Source organism: Amblyomma americanum, chromosome 3 (genome assembly GCF_052857255.1).
Source record: "Amblyomma americanum isolate KBUSLIRL-KWMA chromosome 3, ASM5285725v1, whole genome shotgun sequence".
NCBI classification, from domain to species: Eukaryota; Metazoa; Arthropoda; class Arachnida; order Ixodida; family Ixodidae; genus Amblyomma; species Amblyomma americanum.
In genome coordinates, this window is record NC_135499.1 from 148,180,033 (window position 1) to 148,204,232 (window position 24,200).

Consider the following 24,200-nt stretch of genomic DNA (forward strand, 5'->3'; position numbering starts at 1 on the left):
ACCAGGATTCGATTCCCCGCTGATTACCACAGTTCTCTTTCCAGCACAATTCATTTAATTTATATATAGTCGAGCCCAGTTATAACAGCGGCAGTTATAACGAACGCTCGCTTATTACGAACGAAGACGGTGCTACCGTCTCGGATACTACGAACACCTGTGGCGACTCAACTCGGTCACAGCGAACGAGGAGACGCTGTAAACTCTGCCCCGCAGTCGAAAACCAGCGCTTCTTTCAGGAGCGGAAAGACGAGTCTCCTAGCATCTGTCAGCTCCTCCTCCCTTTCTACGCAGATAACGCGGGGACCCAAAAAAGCAAAAGCCACAAGAATAAGAAATGCCAGACGTACGCTATGCTGACAACTTTTTACCAGATGCGGCTGTCAAAAACGCATGCATTCGAAGGCGGTGCCTAGTGCTCGTGGAAAGTGCAGAGAGCTTCGCGATAGCAGATATCTACGTGCGAGCATGAACGGCAGGGACCGGTGGTCGCCGTTCGTAACCGGGAAGATTTTCAAGACGCAGTGCTATGGAAGCAACGTTCTAAAACAATACACGCACCACGCAAAGGCCTGAAATATGCGCCACTTTTCATTTTATTACTCTACAAGTGTTCCCCTGGCCAGATGTTTAGAGGAGGAATGCGGATGACAGAAGATTTGATCGCAGAATGACTTGAGGTCGACCATGACATGGCGAATAAAAAAAGGAAGGTCCTTCTCGTGCTGGACTTGCGTGCACTGCGAACACCGAGCTGCATCGCCTCACTGCGGTGACCACGCACAATCTTCTGCCAGCGAACGCGACGAGCAAGACCAGCCACTTGACTTGCAGGGGCATAGTTCACGTGCTCAAGGTGTCCTGTCGGCGGCGCGTCTCCAGCACACACTGATTGCATTTGACCGACCAAGCGCCGCGACGATGGGAATGACTACGCAGCGAATCGGGAATTATTTCCATAAGACAGTTTATGAGCCCAGGAAGAATAGCGGACGCTGTCAAACACCCATGTCATCAGATGCATGTAGATTTGTCGGAACGCGTGGTGGATGCGCAGTTGGTCAGACCTGGTGTCGCCTGGGATGGCTTCGTTGCTGCGGATGATGTCGCCGAAATCGGAAGCCATACACTGACAAAAATAATAGTACGCGAAGCCCGAGAACTCTCACTGCCAGGAATCTGGCGATGACGATGAGGCTGCCCTACCACATGCTACCGTGAGCGCTTCCACCGCGATTAGTTAGATGGCGTCCCTATAAACGGTTCCTTTCTTCTTTCACTCCCTCCTTTATCCCTTCCCTTACGGCGCGGCTCAGGTGTCCGTCGATATGAGACGGATACTGCGCCATTTCCTTTCCCCAAAAGTCAACTAAAGAACTCAAGTCCCTATAAACAGCTGGTTGGTAGCAAGGTATCGGCGAGGAGCATGTGACAGCGCTAAAGAGCTTGGGAAGCGCTCTAATAGGGCCTAGTTTGCATAAGCAGATGCGCACAAATGAGTTGCACTTCGGACTTATTTTTCGGTCTAACATGAAATGTTCACTTACTACGAACCTCGGATATAACGACAACAATCCGCGTGACCGTCAGGCTTGTTATAAGTCAGCTCGGCTGTACTTACATGTCCTATTGACGTTTGAGTCATGTCGCGACTTTGCAACCACAATTTATGTAATGTCAGGATTACTCAAATCTCGCTGTTCCAATTGTGTGACACCAAACCTTTTCGACCCATCCGGAGTTTCGTGACTCAACGGCGCCGGGCGGACCCCACTAAACAGGAGCCTTAAAGCTTTCATTTTAAAAGAGCATCTGCTTTTTTTGCCCGCGTCCCCGTAAATGTGGAACGTTAAACCACCTGTTCTAGGACAGTGGACCGCATCGAGAAGCACTCTTGCTCACAGTCATGACAATGACGATGTGCTGCCAATACCGAGTGCGCTGGATCTAAGCGTGTACATGAGAAGTTAAGACCCCCATAAATCATAAACCAAACCAGAACCTTTAATAGGAGTTATAATACATAACATAACTGCTGACATACAAGCCCATGAAATTGAGCTCTGTTGGATACCAAGCCATCTCGGAATTAGTGGCAACGAGAGAGCTGACACGTGCGCTGCTCAAGCTCACCGTAAGGAAGTCGGGACTGTAAATACAACGTATGCAGATTGTGTAAACTTAGTAAAAATTAAGCTTAAAGAAAAATGGTAGTCTACATGGAATAATGAAGAAAATAACAAACGACATTTAGTAAAACCTATCCTGGGAGAATGGAGATCATGAAGGCATCAGAAAAATTTTATAGAGGTAATTTTATGCCGCCTGCGCTTCGGACACACGCACCTAACACATAACTTTATACTGACAAAACAAAACAGACCTTTATGTGAGAAAGGCCGCCGCGGTGGCTGAGTGGTTCGATCCCGCGGGTTCGATCCCGGCCGCGGCGGTCGAATTTCGATGGAGGCGAAATTCTAGAGACCCGTGTACTGTGCGATGTCAGTGCACGTTAAAGAACCCCAGGTAGTCAAAATTTCCGGAGCCCTTCACTACGGCGTCTGTCATAGCCTGAGTCGCTTTGGGACGTTAAACCCCCATAAACCAATAAACCAACCTTTATGCGAGAAATGTGGAGATGAACTCACAGTAAATCACATCCTATTCTCGTGCACAGAACTCGAACGGCTAAGGAAAAAATATTTTAGTGTATTTTACAATGAACGCATTTCCTTCTACCCCAATTTACTTGGAGATAATCCACTTGCAAGAACTTTGTCTGTTTTTTGTCTTCTGAAAGAAGTAGATATCTTAAACAAAATATAATATCACAGAACTATTAATTCTAAAAATTCTTACCTTGTGCTTTGACGCATTTTATGATTCACCTCATCCATTCTTCTCAGGCCTGAGAAGAAGCCTGAGGTCTACATTCGATTTGTTGGGCTCCTCGGAGTCCTTGTCCGGTCAAGGACTTTCGCTGAGGACACCAAATTCTTGAAATAAATTATGCCATGTGTTTGGCGCAAGATAGTCTGAGTTGCTTATGCGCCATAAAACCAAATAAAATACAACACACTGAAACAAATCTCGAACTCCCAACGCAACTTGTACGCAATTTTTAGCAAAGGACAATTGAGATTGGTGTTTTATGCTGACTGCGAGTCCGATATTTAACGGTTTCTACTTTCTCAGCCCAGGTGCACCAAGAGAGACGCCATGACTGCCCGCATCGTGGACGGTGTGCTGCAGTCGCCGTTCCCGGCCTGCGACTACCAGGGAATCTCCATGCCCGAGCTGGTACGGTCACGTCTGGAGTTGTTCGCCAACAAGGTGATCGCTGTGAGTACAGAAACTTTCACCGCAGTTGCACAGAGCGACGATTCCGCGGTGGTTTACGTTATTATGTGTGTAAACAAATTAGTGCCCAGTGGGCGCTGCAGTCGCTAGATCGTTTCGCTCAGTTTCCACCGATAGCCGCTTGGGTCGCGAGAATAACCAGACAGCCTTGTAAAAGTATACGAGAGATGTGTGCACCCAGTCATACACACGCGAGCCAAGTGACAATGTACGTCTCTTTTGTTGCCTAAGAGTCTTTTGCACTGCTGGTACTCCCCTTTGATATTATTTAAAGATCCACCGACTTGCCCAATAGCCAGTTGTGTTAAAGGCCACGTGTGGTTTTGGCAGAACGGCGAAGAACGGGCTCCCGCCTACACCCTTCAGGCACGAATTATTAACCAATCAGGGGAACTTTCTAACTTCCAGATTATTGTAAAGAATACGGCAAAAATTCACTGTACAAATTCGCACCTTCCCCGACAGCTGATCATGACATTCATGCCGAGTTATCGTGAATTCATACTGGGTTTCAAATCTGGTTGTAATGTCTCAGCTGTACGTCTACCGACTGACTCTTGATATACCCCGGCGTTATGTAAGCAAATCAGGACATCTGAGGCGCATAAAAGCTCTGATGCTTGCCAAACAAGCAATTTCACTGGAGCCGGATCGCAGCTACCGTGAAACACGAAGGTGCTCATTTTAAAATGGATGTGCGTTCAAATTTCATGCCGGGCTTAATGCTGCTGTAAATAATTTTTCATGTGTCTGCACATTTTATGACATCTACGTTAGGCAGAAATGGTCTTTGCATTTGGAGGATCTGATAGTTTAGGTCGCGTCAGCAAATGAGGGCGCACGCTGGGCTGTTGACGATTTTCACGACATCGACGCGAACTAGTTTAAGAGGAATCTGAGCGCACGCGACCATGACGTTTTGCTCCGTTGCGAGGGTGGTTCAGCGGCATATTCAGACATTGTTGCCGCAGTTTTCTGTTAGAAATATATTTTATTAATGCTGTCAAACGAATGTTTGCACGACAACAAGATAGAAGGGACACTAAATGTCTTCCCGTCGATTCTCAGGTGCCAGCAATGCATAGAGAGCTTGGGAATAGGAAATTGTCACGTTGTCGCGGAGCGCTATATGATCCATAACAGCACAGTTCTCACTAGGCACTGAACCTATGTTTCCACCTTACACACAACTTCCAGCTAAGAGAAAAAGACAGACCTGTTTGTGAAGAATGTGGACATGAACTTACAATTAATCACATTTTATTGTCTTGTGCGAAACTGGAATAAGTAAGAAAAATGTACTTTACTCAGTTTTATAACGAATGCATTCCTTTTCCCCCAACACAGCTCTTAGGTGACAATGCAATTGTTAACATAAATTGTTTTTAGCCTTTAAAAAAAAATCAGGCGTTCTTGAAAAACTGTAAATCTTGATCCACTGGTTCCCTTTATTATACGATACACCTCAGCCACCTTCTCATTCCTGAGAAGAAAGCTAAGGTTTTTTATTTGTTTGTTTGAGCCCCTTGACCCTTGCCCAGGTAATGAGGCGCTGAAGCTGCCTGACCTTCTTTAAAGGTTTTACTATTAGCTATTAGAAATTGCAGTTCCTGTTATTGATGTCGGTACTACAAACTATTTAGGCTCCCTACAGCACCGATCCCTTACCACCTTTCATAAAATTCCTCAGAAAACTATTTATATACCTTGTGCTTGGCGCATGATGACCTTAGCTGCCTATGCACCATTAAACCAATACAATACAGTTAAATACAGTTTAATACAACACAATACAATGGACATGTTTCGAAAGAGACGATCAGCCAGCATTAGAAGGTCCTAGATAAATACGAGGCACAGTTTGTTTCCAAGCATCGCTGAGCACACGACTATCAGGCACATTTCAAGCGCGTAGTGTTGTGCCTGACTTCTTCTTTTGAAGGGAAAGTGAAGTGTTTTTTTTTGAGAATTCGAGGTTATACGGGAATAATAATGTATGAAGCTTCTAGGTAAAGCATGCCAAGTCGTTTCGCGCTCGCATTTAAAATCGTGACGTCATCACCGATTAAAACCGCGACAATTTTCAGGCTTCTGCTCACTGCGCTGGAGAAATGCGAAGAAACTCGTGTTGACGTCATTGTTTCTGAGGTTTTAGATGACCGCTGCCTTCGCCCGCGTGTTGCCGTGCGTCGTCCGATGCAGCCAAACAATTTTTCGTGGGCTTCATATTCGGTGGCGTTGGTTTTCTTCCTTGAAGCAGCCGTTCCTTTTCTGGAAGCCTAGCGTTACCGTACTTGACGTCATCGTTGCTGCATCTACCCGTCGCTTTGCACAGAAGCATAAATGCCGACGTGGCTTCATTCGGTGGCTTATGCCTTCATTTCAAACGCCAGCACAAAATTACTTCGCATGCTTTACCAGCCCATTTCACACATTCTACCGCTTTGAACTCGTCGAGTTCTCAAACCTCTTCACCTGACTTTTTAAAAAAGCGCCGAGGGCGACACCAACGAGATATTGGTCTCATTAAAAATTCGCTTTGGATATGTTGCTGTTTCTTATGCAGCCGAAGCCACCTTAAGATGAAAAATTTGATTTAAATATCTTTTGGCCAGAAGATTTAAACTAGTGACATTCTTACCGAAAAGGACGGGCTGCCTTCGCTTTGAAGTGAATAGAGATATACCGAAGGATCTAGGATCCGCGCAAAATTTCACTGCCCACGCGTACATTCAAATTGCGAAATCGGCCGGTTGGTGGCGACACCTACATTTCGGTTTCTTGATTTTTTAAGCTTATGAAAGCTTCGTTTTCGGTGAGATTGGTCGCTTTATGATTAGAACGTGGTGCCCGATTGACACAGGCCGGCTGCTAGTTGTGCTCGCTGTCCCGTTAATGGAAGGCCTTATTAAGGCACGCTTGTATGCTGATACGTTGCTTTGATATATCCGGAGAGGGGCGGAGATGGTATTAAATGGTTACATTCAATTATAATTTCATCTTGATCGCATCTTGCTATTGCAGCGTACAAAAAGATTTCGCGTTTGCGAACTTGTCCACACTGCGTTAGTCATTCCGCGACACTGCGGTCATGCCACTGATAACCAGGCCAAATTTAACATAAAACGGAGATAAATCTACCATCGCTGTTACGACATGGTCTCAGTAATTTCACAGCAACAAAAATGCTTCTTAAACAGTGCACGAGGCGACAAAAGTAGAAAAATCACTTTCTCTACGCTGGACATTGATACCGGACTTTCTTCCGTGCTCTTATCATTCCCGAAATGGTCTGAACATATCCAAGAGTTCGTAATAGGTAAGAACATGTTCCCGTTTACGCAAGTCGTCTGCTGGGAATTTTATTTCTGGTCGGCGGGAAAGTGGTGTAGAATAAACATGACGCAACCGCATTAGGACTGGCTTTGTATGCTTCCCGCGCTCCCTTTCGTCGATCTGCTTCAGATTTCTTTGATTATTTCTGCAGTACACGGTCACGCAATGCGTTCCCGACTACAATGTAACCGAGAACGGCATTGATAAAGTGGTACAAATCTTTAAAACGGCGGAAGTCTGACGAAAAAGGCTGCACTGCAATGCATAAAGAGCGCGACTGCACAACCCACTCATGACTGGAAACAATGGAACGGCGGAAGCGGAAGTGGCTGTTTACGCCTAGCGCATGGTGTTAGAAAATATCCCCCCCCCCCCCCCGCCCTCCGCTTGCCTTCGGTAAAATGGTGTATACGGTCACATAAAATGCCTAGTTAGGCGACTTTAGGATCCTCTGATGGTGCTTCGCCGATTCTTCTAAAATTGGACAATGTGTTGCATACGAAACAGGGCAACCAAGTTTCAAGCGATTAAAAAGCAGTCACTGTGGTCAGTCAAGGTTTTATGCATCTAAGCCAAAATTATTTTTTTTTCAGTGACTCTGGACGAAACCAACTAGCCTCTACACCCATGTAGTGAAAGTTGGTCGTTAATGTAGCTAGTTGCACTGGCATGCGCCACCGTTTAAAGTTACAAGGGCTTTACACTCGTATTGTTTGCTCTTGCATGGTTTGTGCTCGCTTTACTTTTCATAATTTACTTCGTTAGAGCGACAGCTCTACTCCTCTCATACGCAACTGAAGGTCATGTGGCTATGAAGTGTGACCTTCAAACCAGGAAGAGCGGAGGCTTGGCTCTGACGTAAGGCCACGTGACTCGCCACGCCTCGCCACAGCTGCGCGCGTTGAGCCGACTGCGCTCGCTCGCCTCGCAACTATTGAATCACGTCACTCGCCGCCTGTCGCCACAGCTGCGTAATGCGGAGCTGACGGAACCCTTGCAACTGCCTCAAATGGCGTGACGCGCAGTTCGCTATATAAAAGCACGTGGCGTGTGCTTGCATTAAAAGATACTTGATGCCTGATTTAATATCTGCTGCAGGTCGTTGGACCCAAGATATTAATCTAATTTTTGGATTATGGCGGAGTGCTTGAAGCAGTCTGGCACGGGTCGGCCCGGTATTGCACGGCCTCTGGGATCAGCCCGGGGCATAATAGAGCGGGCCTTCTCTATCTATCTTTGCTCTGCTATCCTTTTACTCTCCTACTTTCAGCACGCGGCAGCGAACGTGGCTCGACTTGAGCCAGTAGGCAAGCCCGTGCACTTTCGTTTTCTTTCTTCCGATCAGCAACAACAGCAACAGCTTGCATTAAGCGCTTACTATATTCAGCCGGATTGAGCCACAGCTCTTTTTCCCCTTCGCTAAACGGCTGCGGTGGTGGTGGTAGTGGTTGTTTATTAAAATAATAGTAAAAAGGAGGAAAAAGACTTTTGCTAGCCCCGGCATCTGCCATCGGTACTGAAGCACCTGAGCTGGGGCAGCGGAAATAAAGGATAGCAGGCAGAATGGAGAAATGAAATGAAAGAGGTGAGGGGACAGGAGGAGAGGATAGGGGGAGAAGTAATATGTACAAACTATTTACACAATAAGAAATGTGTCCAGGTTGTGCGCGTGATTAGTTCATTTTAGCGAAGAAAACAGAATGCGAACGAAAGAAACACAAGCGCGTGATTGTTGGAACGCTGCGGAATACGAATAGTGAATTTATGGGAACGTGTTCTATTCAATAATTACGGAAAGTGACCGTTACTAGGTTGTTTAAGTTAAAAAGCTCGTGTATAGTGCAGTCGGAAGCCATTAATACGAGCACATATTGCCATTCTTGAAAGCTCTTTCAGTTTCATCCAGTGACATTTCGTCACAAACTTGAGAACATGGCAGGCATGATGAGAACGACCACCTGGTGCTTCCAGTTTCATGTCAGCTTTGCGCAGAGGCAGTGTCGCATCCAATGAAGTCTCGGCTGAGGAGCGACTATTGCTAGTTGAAAACTTATCCCAATGCCCCGCCTGGGCGACGTGAAATACCGTCGGCCAAGGCAATTTTTGGCTGGCCCTCCGGGGCCTAAATGTGCAATCCAAAGAGAGATTTCACAAATATCTCGGTTATTACCTCTAGCACACACATATTAACGCGAATGCGTTACGGAGCTCGTGTCGCAGAATAGCCGGTGTCGTCGGCGTATTTAGCCGTGAGCGAAAAATGACGCATCTCGGTAGACACCTGAACCGCGCCTGAACGAGTTATCGGTTGAAGCCTCTTATCTGATATTGTCTGGCGTCTGTCAATGTGTTAGACACTTGCGTTGAAGGGTGGCTTGTTAATATCCGTTTGTAGACTTCGGAAATTGATGCATAGGCATAATTATGCAAGCGTAAGGTTTGTTTGGTTTCGTTTTATGGGTTTTAACGTTCCAAATCGACTCAGTCTATGAAGGTAGTGAAGGGCTCCGGAAATTTCGACCACCTGGAATTCTTTAACATGCACTGACATTGCGCAGTACACAGGCCCCTAGAATATCGCCGCCATCGAAATGCGACTGCCACGGCCGGGATCGAACCCGCGTCTTTCTGGTCAGCAGCCGAGCACCATAACTGAGCCACCGCGACGGCGCACAAATATAAGGCAATGCGACTATATGAAAACAGTTAACTTATTAGGCCTAGTGATTTGTGGTGAGAAAATGCACACGCACCAGCCGATAGTGTGGTGAGGTAGTTGGCTTTATTCGTTTAGTTTGGGGCTTTCTTCTAGTTTGTTTCGTTTAGTTCGTGCTTGACCACGAAAAGTTTGATTCCACAGTAAGCAGGGGACTGCTTTAATAGGTTTATCGCCAGCAAGAAAGATTTTGCATTAGGGTACAAAGGAAGCGGGCATTCGAGAATGTATGTCACGATGCGAAAAGTGCACTAATTAGAGAATGCATATTTGTAAGAATTCTTCCACTAATCAAAGGTTTATTTGGGGCAGAAATGAAAAATTAGTCATTTTCATCATATTTATTTCCATCGTGTGATACAAGAATATACATCGATATTGGTATGCTATTACAGGCGTAGGTCCCGAAGTAAACACTACGGGGGACCTCCGGTTGTATAAAAATATCGAGGAATCGTTGCTATTGACGTTAAGAACTTGAAAGTAAACTTGCAACCAAAGAATACGCACATTTCGGTCTAATCAGCGGTTTTGAGGCGGCTGAAGTGATCACTAAGATTTGCTGTTGAACACGCTTGAAAGCTGAAGGTGTTATAATTCTATGAAAAGTTCCTAATCTCAGTTTGCGCCTTTATCATAGAGAGCACTCGCTCTGGAGCTTCATATACTGAATCAGGATAAAAATTAAAATGTGGATTTAACATCCATAAACTAAATAGCCGCAGGCTGGTAAAACCTGCTGAACAGGCCGAGAGCCCGAAACAGTCTGTAAATGGCCAGCACCTCGGGAATATTTACGGCACAACAACCAACTATCCGGTAGCATACACTGAGGACTCAAACTTTCATTGTACTGCTAAAAAGATAGTCTCGACTGTGTGTATTACTAAACGCAATAAACGAGACCCTTGTATCGGGCATAAACCAAATGTTTTGGAGCTCACCTCAGCCACATACAACAGCGGACGTTTTTACCGCGCCTTTTGGGTTCGTACCTCACGCAGTAGATGGCGCCACGGCGCAGCTCTGCGAACCGTTTTCCTGCGACTTCCCGTGTCTGTGCAGCGCAAGTTACTTAAGGAAACTGAGTCCCACTATCGACACATCCAGAAGAAACGTAAATGGCATGCATGTGTAGTTCTTGGGGGGGGGGGGGGGGAGAGGAAGTGGTAGAGGAAAGGCAGGGAGGTTAACCAGTAAAATGTCCCGGTTGGCTACCCTGCAGTGGGGGAGAGTAATGAGGGGGCGTAAAAGAATAAGTAGAATGCGTTCCGTAGCAAGCACGACAGGCAGACACAAGCACTGTAAGTAGCAGGCCGCCGCAGCTGTAGCCTGTACACCTTGAGGGCTGCCGTCTGCTGTGACCTGAGTAGAACAGATCGAGGGCCCTCCATCACAAGGCAGCGCAGACGTTTCAGTGTCAAGAAAGTTGCCGTTGCGGCTGATAATGCTGATGACAACGTAAGCGCCGGATTTCTTCTCGGAAGGATGAGGCTGGAGGATGCGTTGTGCCAGCTATTGGGCAGCTGCAAGCACTGAATTCAACAAATCCAGCATCTGCAGTGCATTCTGTGCAGCTGGCATGCGCATGCTGGAAAGCAGCACACGCATGGCATTCACGATTGGCTTCAGCATTGCAATCACTTGCCCTTCTGCGACCTGGTCCGGTTTCTGACCTACTACCCGACCAGCAGCAGGCTCAACACACTGGGTGCGCGGTGACTGTTCTATCACTGAGGGTGTGCAGTGCTTCGGGAGCGATGGCCAAGTCACTTGCCGGTCCCGGTCCCGGTCTTGGACTGGAGTTGTCTTGTGCTTGATTAAGAATAGGCTCGGGACTATGAGTACGCAATACCTGTTTGGTCACTGCGGGTGTGTAGCTCAGGCAGGGATGGCCAAGGCCCGTCTGCGACAACCGTCTGTGCCTCGCCAGTCATATTGCTCCAAGCCCTTTAGGCAGTTAGGCAGGGGGAGAGCGTGTGTTGTTGTGCTAGTCGGTCAATCATGGTAACTCAAAGGGGGTACTGTTCACAAAGACACGCACGAGAAGAGAACATAAGCGCAGCGTCACCTTCAAAGGTAATGGACATGTAATGAACACAAGCAACTGCTGTTGTGTTCCTTTCTCGTCCGTGTCTTTTTGTGCGCAGTACCACCTTTGATTTACCACGGGGGAGAGCGCGAAAACTCATGGCAGATGTGAGCGGGCTCCCTGTAGAGAGGGCGGGCTAGGAAGTGGCGCTACAAGGTGGCATGGCGCACTAACACTGGGAATGTCTCCCCACAGAGTTAAGCACTGAATGGGGCTCCTTGTAGGGGGGGGGGGGGGGGGCACAAGAGATGGTTCCAGCGCACAAAGAGTTTGGGAGAATTTGGGGAATTCACAGCAAGATTAATTAATCTGCTGTGAATTCTGCAATCTTGACGCCAGCTTGTGCAAAAAAATGAAGTAAACGAGCGAGTGTTTTTTTTTATTGCAATTATATAAATGGCAGAACTGAAGAGACGAAAGCTTCCACAAGCGCGCTTGCTTTCTCTCGCCCAGGAGTTAACCACGCACGTGCATATGCTGTCGCATTGCACTCGCCCCTCCTGCATTCACGACAGAAATTCGCGTTGTGTAGAGACGTAGTTGTCGTGGTCGTAAGCGTGCTGTTGGCCCGTAGTCCTGGAAGCCTATTTCCTGTACGAAAAGACAATAGGGAGAGAGGTAGAGCAAGAAAAATAAAGTAAAAGTAAGCATTGCCCGATTGGCTACCCTTTACGTAGGGAGGGAGGGAGATGAAAAGAGTGAACGAAGAGCATGAAAGTTCAGTTCAGCTTATAGTATGGACCCTTTCAATGTTTTCCTTCGGCCTATAAGAACTTAAGGCGCCTATAGCTAGTCTGCAGTCTGGCGTTCAAGCCTTTCTCATGAAGATTTGAGGATAGCCTTGACAGCTTTCCTAGCTGACGAAGAATGGGACGATGGTCCCAGTAGCTTGGCCTTTGTAAGAACACTTGAATCCAAAAGCTGAGGGGCGGACTAGAGGCACTCGTCCATCGTAAAAACGGCAGAGTAGGTTCGCAACAATAAATACAGCCACATTGTGTTCCTAACTTTCTGAAACTAGTTGCAGTCATAAAATGCGATCACTGCGTGCTAGCGCGGCGGCTGCGTTTCTATGGAGTCTAAACGCAAAGCGCCCGTGTGCTGTGCGATATCAGTGCACGTTAAAGATCCCCAGGTGACCGAAATTATTCCGGAGCCCTTCACTACGGCACCTTTCCTTCCTTTCTTCTTTCATTCCCTCCTTTATAATTTCCCTTACGGCGCGGTTCAGGTGTCCGCTGATACGAGACAGATACTGCGGCATTTCCTCCCCCCCCCCCCCTTAAGACCTATTATTATTATTCTTATGCGTGCCAGCATACTCTTCACTCAGAGCACGTGCAGTTCGTTGCTGTAACACAACGATCCCAGGGAGTGTCCAGATGCCTCGAAGCTTCGAAGTGTTTAATAATTAATCGGTCGGTTGTTGAATAATTTTCACTCTCGCTGTTCAGAATTTTCTGTGGTTTCTCGGGAGGTGCGCGTTGACTGGGCGTACCAGCGCACAGCTGCATACCTTGCACAGAGGTGACGTTGCTTTCTTGATATGCATGGTTTCGTCATGTTTGTTTTTTCATACCTTATATAATCGCTGGTACTTTGATGGGTAATATCCGTCGGTCAGCGAGATGGTTTTAAGCGTTTCATAATGCGATTTAAGTCTCGCGGGATGAATTTATGCACCGCTGTGCAAAAAAACATGTAAACTAAAGCTTCTTGGATTAGCGCTGATCATCAGGGAAGAGTCGTCCAGTTACTTAGCATGATGCGACGCTGACATCTGATATGAGTAGCTGTGGCTAGCGGATTTGAATGAGGCTCTTGCCAGAGGAAGCAAACGTTGGGAAACAAGATCGAGGCGACCGCTGCGCCAGGCGGCTTGTTTGGAGATTCATGAGTTGAAATAGGATGTATGTGGGAACCATCACCAGTCATTAACATTGAACACAGCCGTTCCATTCGTCGCATTATGAACCACTGTATTTTGTATTATTCGCATTTGAGAGGAGTGCCCCAAGAGGACGAACATTAATAAAATGCTGAGAAGGAAAGTAAAAAAGAAACAATGCGACGAACTGGATGGGAGTTGTGTGATTACGATGATTGCCTTCAGGCCTTATCTGCTGTGAATTCTGCATTCTGGACGCCAGCGTGTGAAAAAAAAATAAGAGTAAAAGGACGTGTGGTTTTATCACTAAGTTTCACCGAGAGTTCGCTCTCGGAGTAAATTTGTGGTGCCAACTTGATTTAAATCGCCATATGTCAAGAGGACGCATTTGCATGTCTTAAAATGTAAACTAGGCACGCGGGTCCATTTTCTCTCGAGGCCCTGAACTCCCGAGTTTTAATTATTCTCAGCTCACTCGGAGTACACACGCGTCGTCGAATTCAAGCCAGTCGGACTCGCTTGAAAATGCAGCATGTGTCGAAGTACGTGCCTGAACGAAAAAAAAAATTGAGTAGGGCGAAGTGCTTCCGTACTTAGCGTTCACGCACTGCTGGTAGTACTTTTTTTTTTTCTATGTCGGTTGCACAGGTCCTTCCGCTGATGCTGCATATCACTTAACCGCCTCGCAAACTCAGCGTACGAGTCGTGGCTATTTGCCTTACAACAGGTCTTAGCGGTTCAGCCTTCCTGCCTAATGCACGAAGACGCAGTAAAATGGGCTGGCGTAGCAGCAGCTACTGCTTTAGTAGCTTTAGATTTTTTTAGCTTTGTCGTAGCAGCAGCTAAACAGAAATAGTTCTTATTTGTAGTCAGTGGAGCGTTTTGCCACCGTGTTCCTCTCCGTATACGCAGTGTGCCGCATGTGCGTCAGGCCTGGTGGGTTTCAAATGGCGAGGCTGAAAAGCGTGGCGCGGACAGGTATGATGAGTATGTGCGGTTTGATGTCCCAAAGCTTCACATGGGCTACGAGAGACGCCGTAGTGCATAACTCCATATTAATTTATAGTAATAATTGGTTTTTGGGGAAAGGATATGGCGTAGTATGTCTCATATATCGGCGGACACCTGAACCGCGCTGTAAGGGAAAGGATAAATGAGGGAGTGAACGAAGAAAGGAAGAAAGAGGTACCGGAGTGGAGGGCTCCGGAATAATTTCGACCACCTGAGGATCTTAACGTGCACACGGGTGCCTTAGGGCTTTGCCTCCATGAAAACGCAGCCGCCGCGGTCGGGTTCGAACCCGGGAACTCAGGATTATTAGCCGAACGCTCTAATCACTGAGCCACCGCGGCGGGTCCCATATTAATTTCGACTTTTTCGAATTTCGAATTTTTTAATTCGCTAGCACTTACAGTGGGCATTCCCCGCATTTAGCCGTTTTATGTTTGTCTGTTTGTCCGTTTGTTTTAAGTCTGTTTTCCTGAAGCCGGTTTTGTGGCAGACTGCTTGCCTGCCGGGCCACCAGATGGTGGGCATGTATAGCAGGTGTTTCAGGGAAGGTGATCACTGATTTAAAAAGTAAGGTTTTTTTAAGGTAACGCCAACCAATTTTCTGCATTGTAATGAGTGCTGGCGTACGTTAAAAAACAGGTAATTCATCTTAACTAAGAATTTAGTTAATAACTAAGATAGTTAACGTTTATCTATCACCAGTAGGCACCTGATTACAATTAGATTTGTAGCCAGCCGTTAGTAATAGCCATATCAGTATTTAGAATTTCGAAAACACCATTACTTTCGCCGCTGCGGCACGAAAAAATTTGGCTATTTCGACTAGTTATGACTACTGGAGGTGTTGCTTTGCCTGCATGCTTTCGAAAGCGCATGTATTTTCGCACGATGCAGCGAAATTTTGTCGAGCCACAGCGGCGAGAGTAATGGCGTTTTCGAAATTCTAAAAACTGATATGGCTATTATGAACGGCCGGCTACAAATTTATAATTGCAATAAGGCGCCTATTGGTAACAGTTAAAAAGTTAACCGTAAGAATTTAGTTAATCACTTAGCTAGTTAAGATGATTCACCTGTTTTTTAACGCCTGCCAACGCTGGCACTACTATGCAGTAAAAAGCTTCTGTTTACCTCAAAAACCCTACTTTTAAACACGAGCGATCACCTTCCCTGAAACACCTGGCATATAGCAGCCTACCAACCGTGTTAGGTGGCAGCTTAATTAATCGCGAGAGGCTGCTCGGGAGGAGCAACCCGGTTCGCAACCCAAAGTCCCACCAATGGTAGCGCGTGCCATAGAAGGGCAGCGGCGCATGACCGCTCAGCAACTACGCCAGGAATGGTATGAGCACTCATAGGGACCTGAATTCAAAGGAAAGTATGACAAAAATGAACATAAACTCATTATCGCTTTCCGAACAACTGCCATCCTTGATCTGAACACTTGATCTAACACCGAAACCAAAGCGAATACCTAACTGCTAGCACACGTAATTCTCATCTGGCTAACAACGCAAATCTACCACCATTGTTTGCTTCCATTGCATTGAAATGTGGCCGCCACGGCCGGGTTTCGATGGTAGATTGCAACAACGTTACTGCGTATCACAAACACGTCCGCCGCGCCGCCTAAGATATCGTGCATTGACAGGTGGCATTAATCAGATTAGTTAGGCCCTTTGCTCCTGTCACTGGGCGCCGATAAGAGCTGGAGAGGACACCTGCACTTAGGTACAACTTTATAAGCAGAAGCTGCGTGACGCTGTCGCGTGCTTTCAAGCCATCCTCGCCAGACACTGGCTGAAGACAACTGCATCCAGCCGCCGTGGTGGTTCAATGATTATAGTGCTCAGCTGCTGACCCGAAGGACGCGGGTTCGAGATATACTGTGCGCTTTGTTCATCCCGTTGGTTGAGCTCGGTTCAACGACTTCCACTCTACGCGTCCAGCTTTGTATATGTTTTCTAGTGCGATAGCACTACTTGAGACGGTTACTACCAAAAATATTCTGTGAAGCTTTACTTTGAGGGTGAGTTTACCTAACATTGTTCCAACTAAGAATCTTGCCTGAATCTTGACCTTGCAGGTGACGTTGGCCAACCTGGAGGAATAAAATAATGACGCGACTGGGTTTCGAACCCGCGGTGGCGCGAACACATCAGCTTCGCTGGCCACTGAACGAGAGCACTATGGCATCGCCAGAGACAATGACGCCTGGCGTTAGAGTAAACACAAGCTAAGCACAAAGCAAAACAAGCCTACCAGGGTAAACACGTGCTTTCGCATGTGTACTCGGTTTAAACCTGCTAAAACCCTAACACTTTTTGTGGTGTCGAAATCAGTGTTTACTTTGAACCGACCACCGATTTCAACAATTGCCTAACAAACGCACGCAGGTTCAGTTTGTGTGCATGTCTATGCATGTCGCAGGTTGACGTTGACGCACACCTGACTGGCGGTGAGCTGCTAAGCCGAATCCGCCGCTGCGCAGCCGGGTTTTCCCGGGAGGGCCTCCAGAAAGGCTCGCGAGTCTGCTGTCAAGTGGGAAACTCCCTCGACAACATCGTAGCCGCCATGGGCGTAGTCTTCGCTGGCGGTACTCTGGTCATGGCCAGGACGACCTCCGTCGAAAGTGAGTCGCACACACACAGACCTCCCTGGCGTTGTAGCATCACAGACCACTGGATTGCTTCCATTTTGAAGCACTATCATTAAAACACCAACAGAAAGTTCTGGGCATAGTTCTTGAAGAAAAAAACTTGTAATTTTAACACACATAAGCAGCCTAAAAAAGCTTCTCGAGCCCTCAATACCTTGAAAGTGCTGTCACGGTAATGCTCGGATTTCGATAGGACTTGCCTACTGCTAGGGTGTGCGAATATTCACTTTTCGAAAAGCCAATCAAATATCCTGTGATTTGGTCCGGCGAACGAGTCGGTGCATGTTCGAAATTGTTCGAACCGAATCGAACATGTTCACAAGTTTTCGTGTAACTTTCGGATATTTGGCTCCAAGTTGGGATAAGGCACGCCATACTTGCTTCAAGGACTGTTCTCCTAAAAGGGGGCCCTCTCCGACTCCGCACAGCATGTTGCCATGATTTGTCTGTGCAGGAAAGAGTGTTCAGCGCCCCGACGCAATCCATTTGAGTCACAGTATTCATAATACTTATTGACGGCCTCCATGATTGGGCGACGCGCTAGGCGTCAGCCAGGTTCAGTAAACCCTCCTTTGATGCCAGATCCTAGTGGCCATGGCTCATGCGTAGCTCTCGCATTTCTGATTATGAGATGCAGCGCTGGATTATTTGCTGTCGTTGTCGGTAGCAAAGGGGTAACTTTACTATGAAGTGACGTGACGGTAATAGTCATAAATATAAATTTTAACGGTGAAAAAGAAACTGACACGAGAAATGCCGGGTAGATAGAAAGAGCGCGTACTACCGACTGAGTTTATTGCTGAAAACGCCGTCTTTTTATACGCCAGTACATTAACGCAGCCAAAACAATGTATCAGGAAAAAAGTACATAATCACCTAACAATGACACATTATCAGGGTCTGCCCGTGTCCGTCTAAAAAAATATATTTGGTGGTCGCTGAGTCTGACCGATGATGCGCTAATACACGTGGGCCCAGCTTTCTGTATATGATAGATAAAAATTTCGAACCCATCAAATTTCGTCCTAATAAGTAAAAGAATGTTGCTTTGAATTTACTAGTGCATCTTTGCTTAGAATCATTGCGCAAGCTCGTAAACACAGGAAAAAATGTTTTTTTTTCACTGCAAAACACATAAGCCTGAATACCTCAAGCGTGTCATTGTTTCTGAAAAGGGATCTTGATAATCCCATGTATGTGGATGTCTACAACGTTATTTGAAGAATATTTGTCTGCATGACCCCTTTCTTAGAATTGAGTCGGTTATTTCTGACATGAAAACAGAATTGGGGAAGTGTTTTTGATGTCAGAATGCCATTGGGGTTGAGTGACCATTTTATGCCGTTGCTTGAATTTTATCTTCAATCAACAGTCATTGAGTTTAACCGAAAGTTTTGTCTGCAGAGAGCAGGAATTTGCGTTGAATCGTCTATTAACCACGTTTTAACGGAAATCTTTTTATCTTATATTGACAAGCACATCAGTACGCAGTTGAACGGGACACCTGTTAGATGGATGTTCCAGTTTGTAGATGATTGTTTTATTGTTTTTAATAAAACCACGTTTTTATATTTGACGAAGCGGTTGTAAATGTTCTTATCATTTTTGGACACAATTCTCAAGGGCTTGCTTCAACTTATAAACTGCCTCACGGAAGGAAAATCCAGTTTCTGAATGTTCGATTTTTCTGCTCCAGCGTATAGCATATACTACCTCAGGTCCAAGAAAAGCCTTATGCCATTCAGCAGTGCCCATTCCAAACTGGTGAAACGCAGAATCGCCATGACGTGCCTACACACAGCTCTCTTGATACCCTGCAAGTACTGTGTGCTTCCTGGATTTGACAAGCAGCTTCAGCGACTCGATAACGCTGGCTACCCGCGCCTCTTGGTAACTAGTGTGTGTGAAACTGCTTCAAGAAATGAAACGTCCAGTGGCGAACTACAAGGAAAACAGAGAGACAAGAGGCCTGTGGCAGTAATCCCTTACATACGCAATTTAGAGCAGAATACCAAGAAGATGAGCGGTCGATATGGTGTGAACGTGTTTTTTCAGCATAGTGCAAGCTTGGAAAGCTGTGCTCTATGATGGCCAGATGACCGCCCAGATGCGCTATCAAGCATGACCTGCAGTTTACTGACTGCCAATCTGAGGTCGTGTACGGGATACCGCTCAAGTGCGGGCATGTCAACATCGGCCAGACCGGCCGATGTTTCAGTGAGACGGTGAGCGGACACCGGCGGTATATGAAAAACAATGCAAGGGGAACCTTCCAGATTACTGCAAACATTGCGAAGGATGTGAACCAGTGTTGGAAAAGGCAATGTTTATCGGCAGAGGCAAGGAGCGGGTCAAGAGGGAAATTAGAGGCCTATCATATACAGAAAGCTGGGCTGACGTCCATTGGAAGTTAGGTCACCGTACCGCAGCGCCGCCGCCAGCACTTCGCTGTTTTGCGCGATTATTCGTTCTGTCTGTTGTTGCCAGGAAGAAAGAAAAGGAAAGCGCACAGGCCTGCCCACTGGCTCAAGCCGAGCCACAATCGCTACCACGTGCACATAGGAGAGTTGAAAGATGGGATAGAAATACAGAATAGTAAAGACGCGCGTTATAAAGACCAAGGCCGATCCCGGAGGCAGTGCAATACCGGGCCAACCGCCGGCGTAAGTGAATCAAAATTCAAACTCTCCTCCACATTTCCAAACATAAGTCCAATTGAGGCCCGTATCAGATAGTCTACGGGGTCCGGACACCTACGCGATTATTCGTTTCGTGCGGATATTCTCTTCTACTTGAACATATTGAATATAGAAACTGATTTTTGTATGAATTATTTATTTTTAATTTTGCTTTCTAATGACACTACTCATTAACATACAGTCGTAAGGCAACGACGCATATGCAGGTTAACTTTTATTCGCCAAGAAGGCACGCGGTTTTTATATGCTAATACTATTGGGTTTACATAACATGTGGAAACACCAAATGGCTGTTCGCATACCCGAATACGGCGGCCGCGTTACGATGGAGGTAGAACTCAAAAGTTGCCCGCGTGCTGTGCGATGTGAGTGCACGATAAAGATCCCCAAGCGATCGAAATTATTCAGAAGACTCACTACGGCATCAATTTCTTCCTTTCTTCTTTCACTCCCTCTTTTATACCTTTCCTTACGGCGCCGTTCAGGTGTTCTCCGATATGTGAGACAGATACTGCGCGATTTTCTTTCCGCAAAAACCAATTTTAATTTTTTTTTCATGTGGGTGACGCGTGGATTCTACGTTGCCTTCGCATTGGAAATGCGCATCTTACACACAATACGTGCTTCTGAAGCAAGAAAAACCTACATATGTAGACGAGTAGACTATCGAGCACATTGTACTCTAATGCACCAAACATGACAAATTAAGGAAACTGTTTACAAGGTACTATGATGAACGCATCTCATTCTAATCTAGCTGGCCGCTAGGAGGCAATGTGTAGGAGGCACGTCTTTTTTTAAAATTAAAATTGAAGCCTTTAAAAACGGATTTTTTAAATGCGTTTTTAATACGAAATAGAATTTAACCGCGTGTTTGGCGAATGACTACCTTGGTTGTTGACGCGCAATGAAACCCAACACAACGCCACAGAGCACTCTAATTGAATGAACAACAAAAAAATTCAGCCTAGACACTTTCGAGGGGGGAAATGTTCAGTTCTGATTACTTTGTTAACGTGGTCTAGCCGGTATTCAGAAACATGATTTGCGCTAGATGTGATCGTATAAAGGAGAGCAGTACTTGGAACACAAGATTTTAGTATCGGCTGCAACAGTAAAAGATACAAATACGCTTTACGTTTCAACCTGCCGGCATGGACCCTGTACTTCCCTGCGCCTATTCGCTGGTGAAAGGCTGGTGTATTTCAAATACGCAGCTTCTAATGTCGGAAAAATTTGTACGTGATAAAATCTGTCCGTGGCAGGTCGCAAAGTGAAGAGCGCAAAAATTCCCTCTCAACTTTAAAAAGAGAGGGAGTGTGGGATAGGGAATACAAAGAGACAATGGGAGGTGGCGGGTTAGTAGTGGAGAGGTCATAATTGGATTTTGGGGAAAGGAAATGGCGGAGTATCTGTATCGCATATTGGCGGACACGTGAACCGCGCCGTAAGGGAAGGGATAAAGGAGGAAGTGAAAGAAGAAAGGAAGAAAGAGGTGCCGTAGTGAAGGGCTCTGGAATAATTTCTAGCACCTGGGGATCTTGAACGTGCACTGACATCGCACAGCACACGGGCGCCTTAGCGTTTCGCCTCCATCGAAACGCAGCCGCCGCGGTCGTGTTCGAATCCGGGAACTCCGGATCAGTAGCCGAGCGCTCTAACCACTGAGCCACCGCGGCGGCGTCAATTCCATTTCTACTTTCAGGGATAGGAGGCAAAGGAAAAGTGGGATGAGGAAGGCGAAGTGACAGTGGGAGGTGGCGGTTGCGAGAGCGGACAATGGTAAATGCACACTGTGTGCATTCTTCATCGTGTATCAGTGGTCGCGACGTACTGCTATCGAGCACGAGGGTTCAAACCCGGATGTGCTGGCCGCATTTCTGTGGACGGGAAACTCAAAGTCGTGTACTTATAGGTTTCGGAGCGAATTGAAGAACCTTGTGTGGTCGAAATGAACCCTTCGCAGCAGCGTATTTTATAGACCACTGTTGAATTGACTTGAAAAATGATTATCCTTGTTACTGCTTTGTCAGGCAGACTTTTACGTGAAGTTATATACAGTGTGAACAGTAGATAATAATACCTTTAATACCATAATATACGTTAATTTACGTACATTGATCAATATTCCCAATATGTACGCAACCGTGTAGTCGTTTCTATCGTCAACATATGCCACCGGGCCTGGTCGTGCGAGCTCCCCGTTTGCTGTTAGGGGTCGGCATTCTTGTGCATTTGTTTGCAAGACGGCGAATAAAATATCCTAAATAATTTTATATTACTGCAATTATAAGGTACAACGTAGCGTTTGAGTCCTCGTGCTTGTCTCTGAAGCGCTGCATTGGACGACCAATGTACACTATTCCGAAGTGATTGTCTAGCTTGAAATCAGTTATGTCAAGTGAAATTTTGGTCGTCTAATAACAAACGAGAAAACAGGAGATAAGCAACTCTCAGATTTTTGCTGAAACCTCAAAAGAGCAGTACTGGTGCCAGATTGGCGCAAAAAGTCAACGAAAAGAAAAGATTCCAAAAACGACAGTACGAACTACGGCAAAAAAGACACTCTCTCAGTAGTGCGAAACATTCACATAAGAAGCTATTGGATACTTGGAAAACTGAGCTGGGGGTAGCGACTTCTGGCAACTCCATCGAGCGGTACATGTCCAACACTTAGGGGAAAAAAATTTAAAGTTGGAAATTGTACCGTGCTATTGTGGAAATATTGAAGGCAATGTTTTATTCTTTTGATCTATGAGAAAATCTTGTTTTTAGGCTGTTTCCATCAATCCCATCGAACAGTTAGGACTGCCATAGATAACCGATGGAGAACGCTTTTGACGATAACAAAAGCGTTAAGAGAAAAAAAAGTATGACAGCAGTCAGGTGATCTGCGTTTATATTGATTGTTTAGTGAAATCTAGCATTATATGAAAAAATTGCGTTCATAAGCGGTTTCCCACTCAATAATGCTTTTGTTCAGAACTGTTGAGTATGTAAAGCGCACATTCATCTTGAATGCTCTAACTTGCACTGGAAGCCGCAGATAAGTGTAACTTTTTTTTGCGTGAGATTTTCCTTTCACTGTGTCTACTTGTCTACTATCTTGTCCTTTGCAGGAGAGCTGAGATACGAAATTGAAGACAGTACATGCGAGTGGATTCTTACGGATGTTGCCAATTCATCGAAAGCCTCGCAAGTTATGGAGAAGATTCCTTTAAAGGTGGGCAAACTTCGTTTGGTGCTCGGAATTTGTCTGGTAATTTAGGAAGATCTCGGGATCTTCAAGGTATCTTGTTTGGCACGAAAAAAAAAAGTGCCGCATGGAGCTTGCTGTCGCAGGGCCTGCGCTGTTTATGGTAGTCGAAAGACCTTGAAGGCTGTAATGGACGCTACTTAGATTGAATACTTTTACTCGTAGTTCATATTTGTTTTCTGTGCGTGTCAAGTATATCAGAGAACTGCAAAGTCGGAAATGAAAACCAGCGCTAAAAAAACAGGTCGAGACGAGACACACGGAAGGCGCTGATTGACATGATTGACAGCGTCTTCCGTGTGTCCCGTCTCGTCCTCTGTCTGTGTTTTTTAGCGCTAGGTTTTAATACGAGGATCACCACCAACTCGCCCAATCCTCACTTCTTCGGAAATGAAGCCTGTGTGCTCCATTCTGTAGTAGTACACCTGCATCACGCGCAGTAAATTGGAAGAAATAGGTGAATACCTGTACGGTACTGATTATTCTGCATTAATAGGCAGCTTGCGCTGATAAATAACCTAATAAACTTCCTACATGCGGGAGATGCGAGGATCGATTCCCAGCTCTCTCTCAGAAAATGGGTACAACCTTTTCTTTGGCCTGGTGTTCGGCTTTTCTGGAGGTAAATGTTCGCAAATGGGTCCTTTACCCCACTTCCGCTTTGTGTACCACAAATATCTTGTGCCATGGCGTTTTCTGGCTGAAACCTGCCGTGGCGCCATTCTTAAAACATCACCATCTAGACTAATAAACTCACCATTGTGAATTCTTTAGGAGATTGGTGTTGTAATGGCACTAGGTGCACGAACTTTCGGGAAGTGGACGAGCTAGATTCTCTTGTTATAGAAGTCACCCGCGCGAAGTGAGAAACTCCAGTGTTCGCACAATTCTGCTCGATTTTGCGACCACAACGGGTTTTCTCTTTGCCCTCTACCGCTGCTTGTGCATGAATAATTCGTTGCTTCGCCCTAGAAATCGTTCTTGTAATGTTCACAGGCTTTTAGCTTCTTGACATTGAAATAGAACGATGCCTCTCAGTAGTTTGACCCGCCGCGGTGGCTCAGTGGTTAGAGCGCTCGGCTACTGATCCGGAGTTCCTGGGTTCGAACCCGACCGCGGCGGCTGCGTTTTTATGGAGGCAAAACGCTAAGGCACCCGTGTGCTGTGCGATGTCAGTGCACGT

At 46.1% G+C, this 24,200-nt stretch overlaps 1 protein-coding gene and 1 non-coding gene across 4 annotated transcripts in view; both read left to right on the top strand.

Annotated features, from left to right (window-relative positions):
• LOC144125144 (uncharacterized) overlaps nt 1-24,200 on the top strand; it is a 41,939-nt gene that overhangs the window by 3,261 nt on the left and 14,478 nt on the right. For 2 of the 3 annotated variants that reach the window (XM_077658262.1, XM_077658261.1), the window contains exons 2-4: nt 3,196-3,342; nt 16,834-17,035; nt 22,881-22,984. In XM_077658262.1, coding sequence (XP_077514388.1) covers nt 3,220-3,342; nt 16,834-17,035; nt 22,881-22,984 — 429 coding nt within the window. In that variant the 5' untranslated portion in view covers nt 3,196-3,219. The remainder of the gene's footprint in view (nt 1-3,195; nt 3,343-16,833; nt 17,036-22,880; nt 22,985-24,200) is intronic. The other variant, XM_077658263.1, reaches the window with a different exon arrangement.
• Nucleotides 8,677-8,818, top strand: LOC144126443 (U4 spliceosomal RNA). The gene has a single exon (XR_013313494.1). It is a non-coding gene; the product is annotated as a U4 spliceosomal RNA (small nuclear RNA).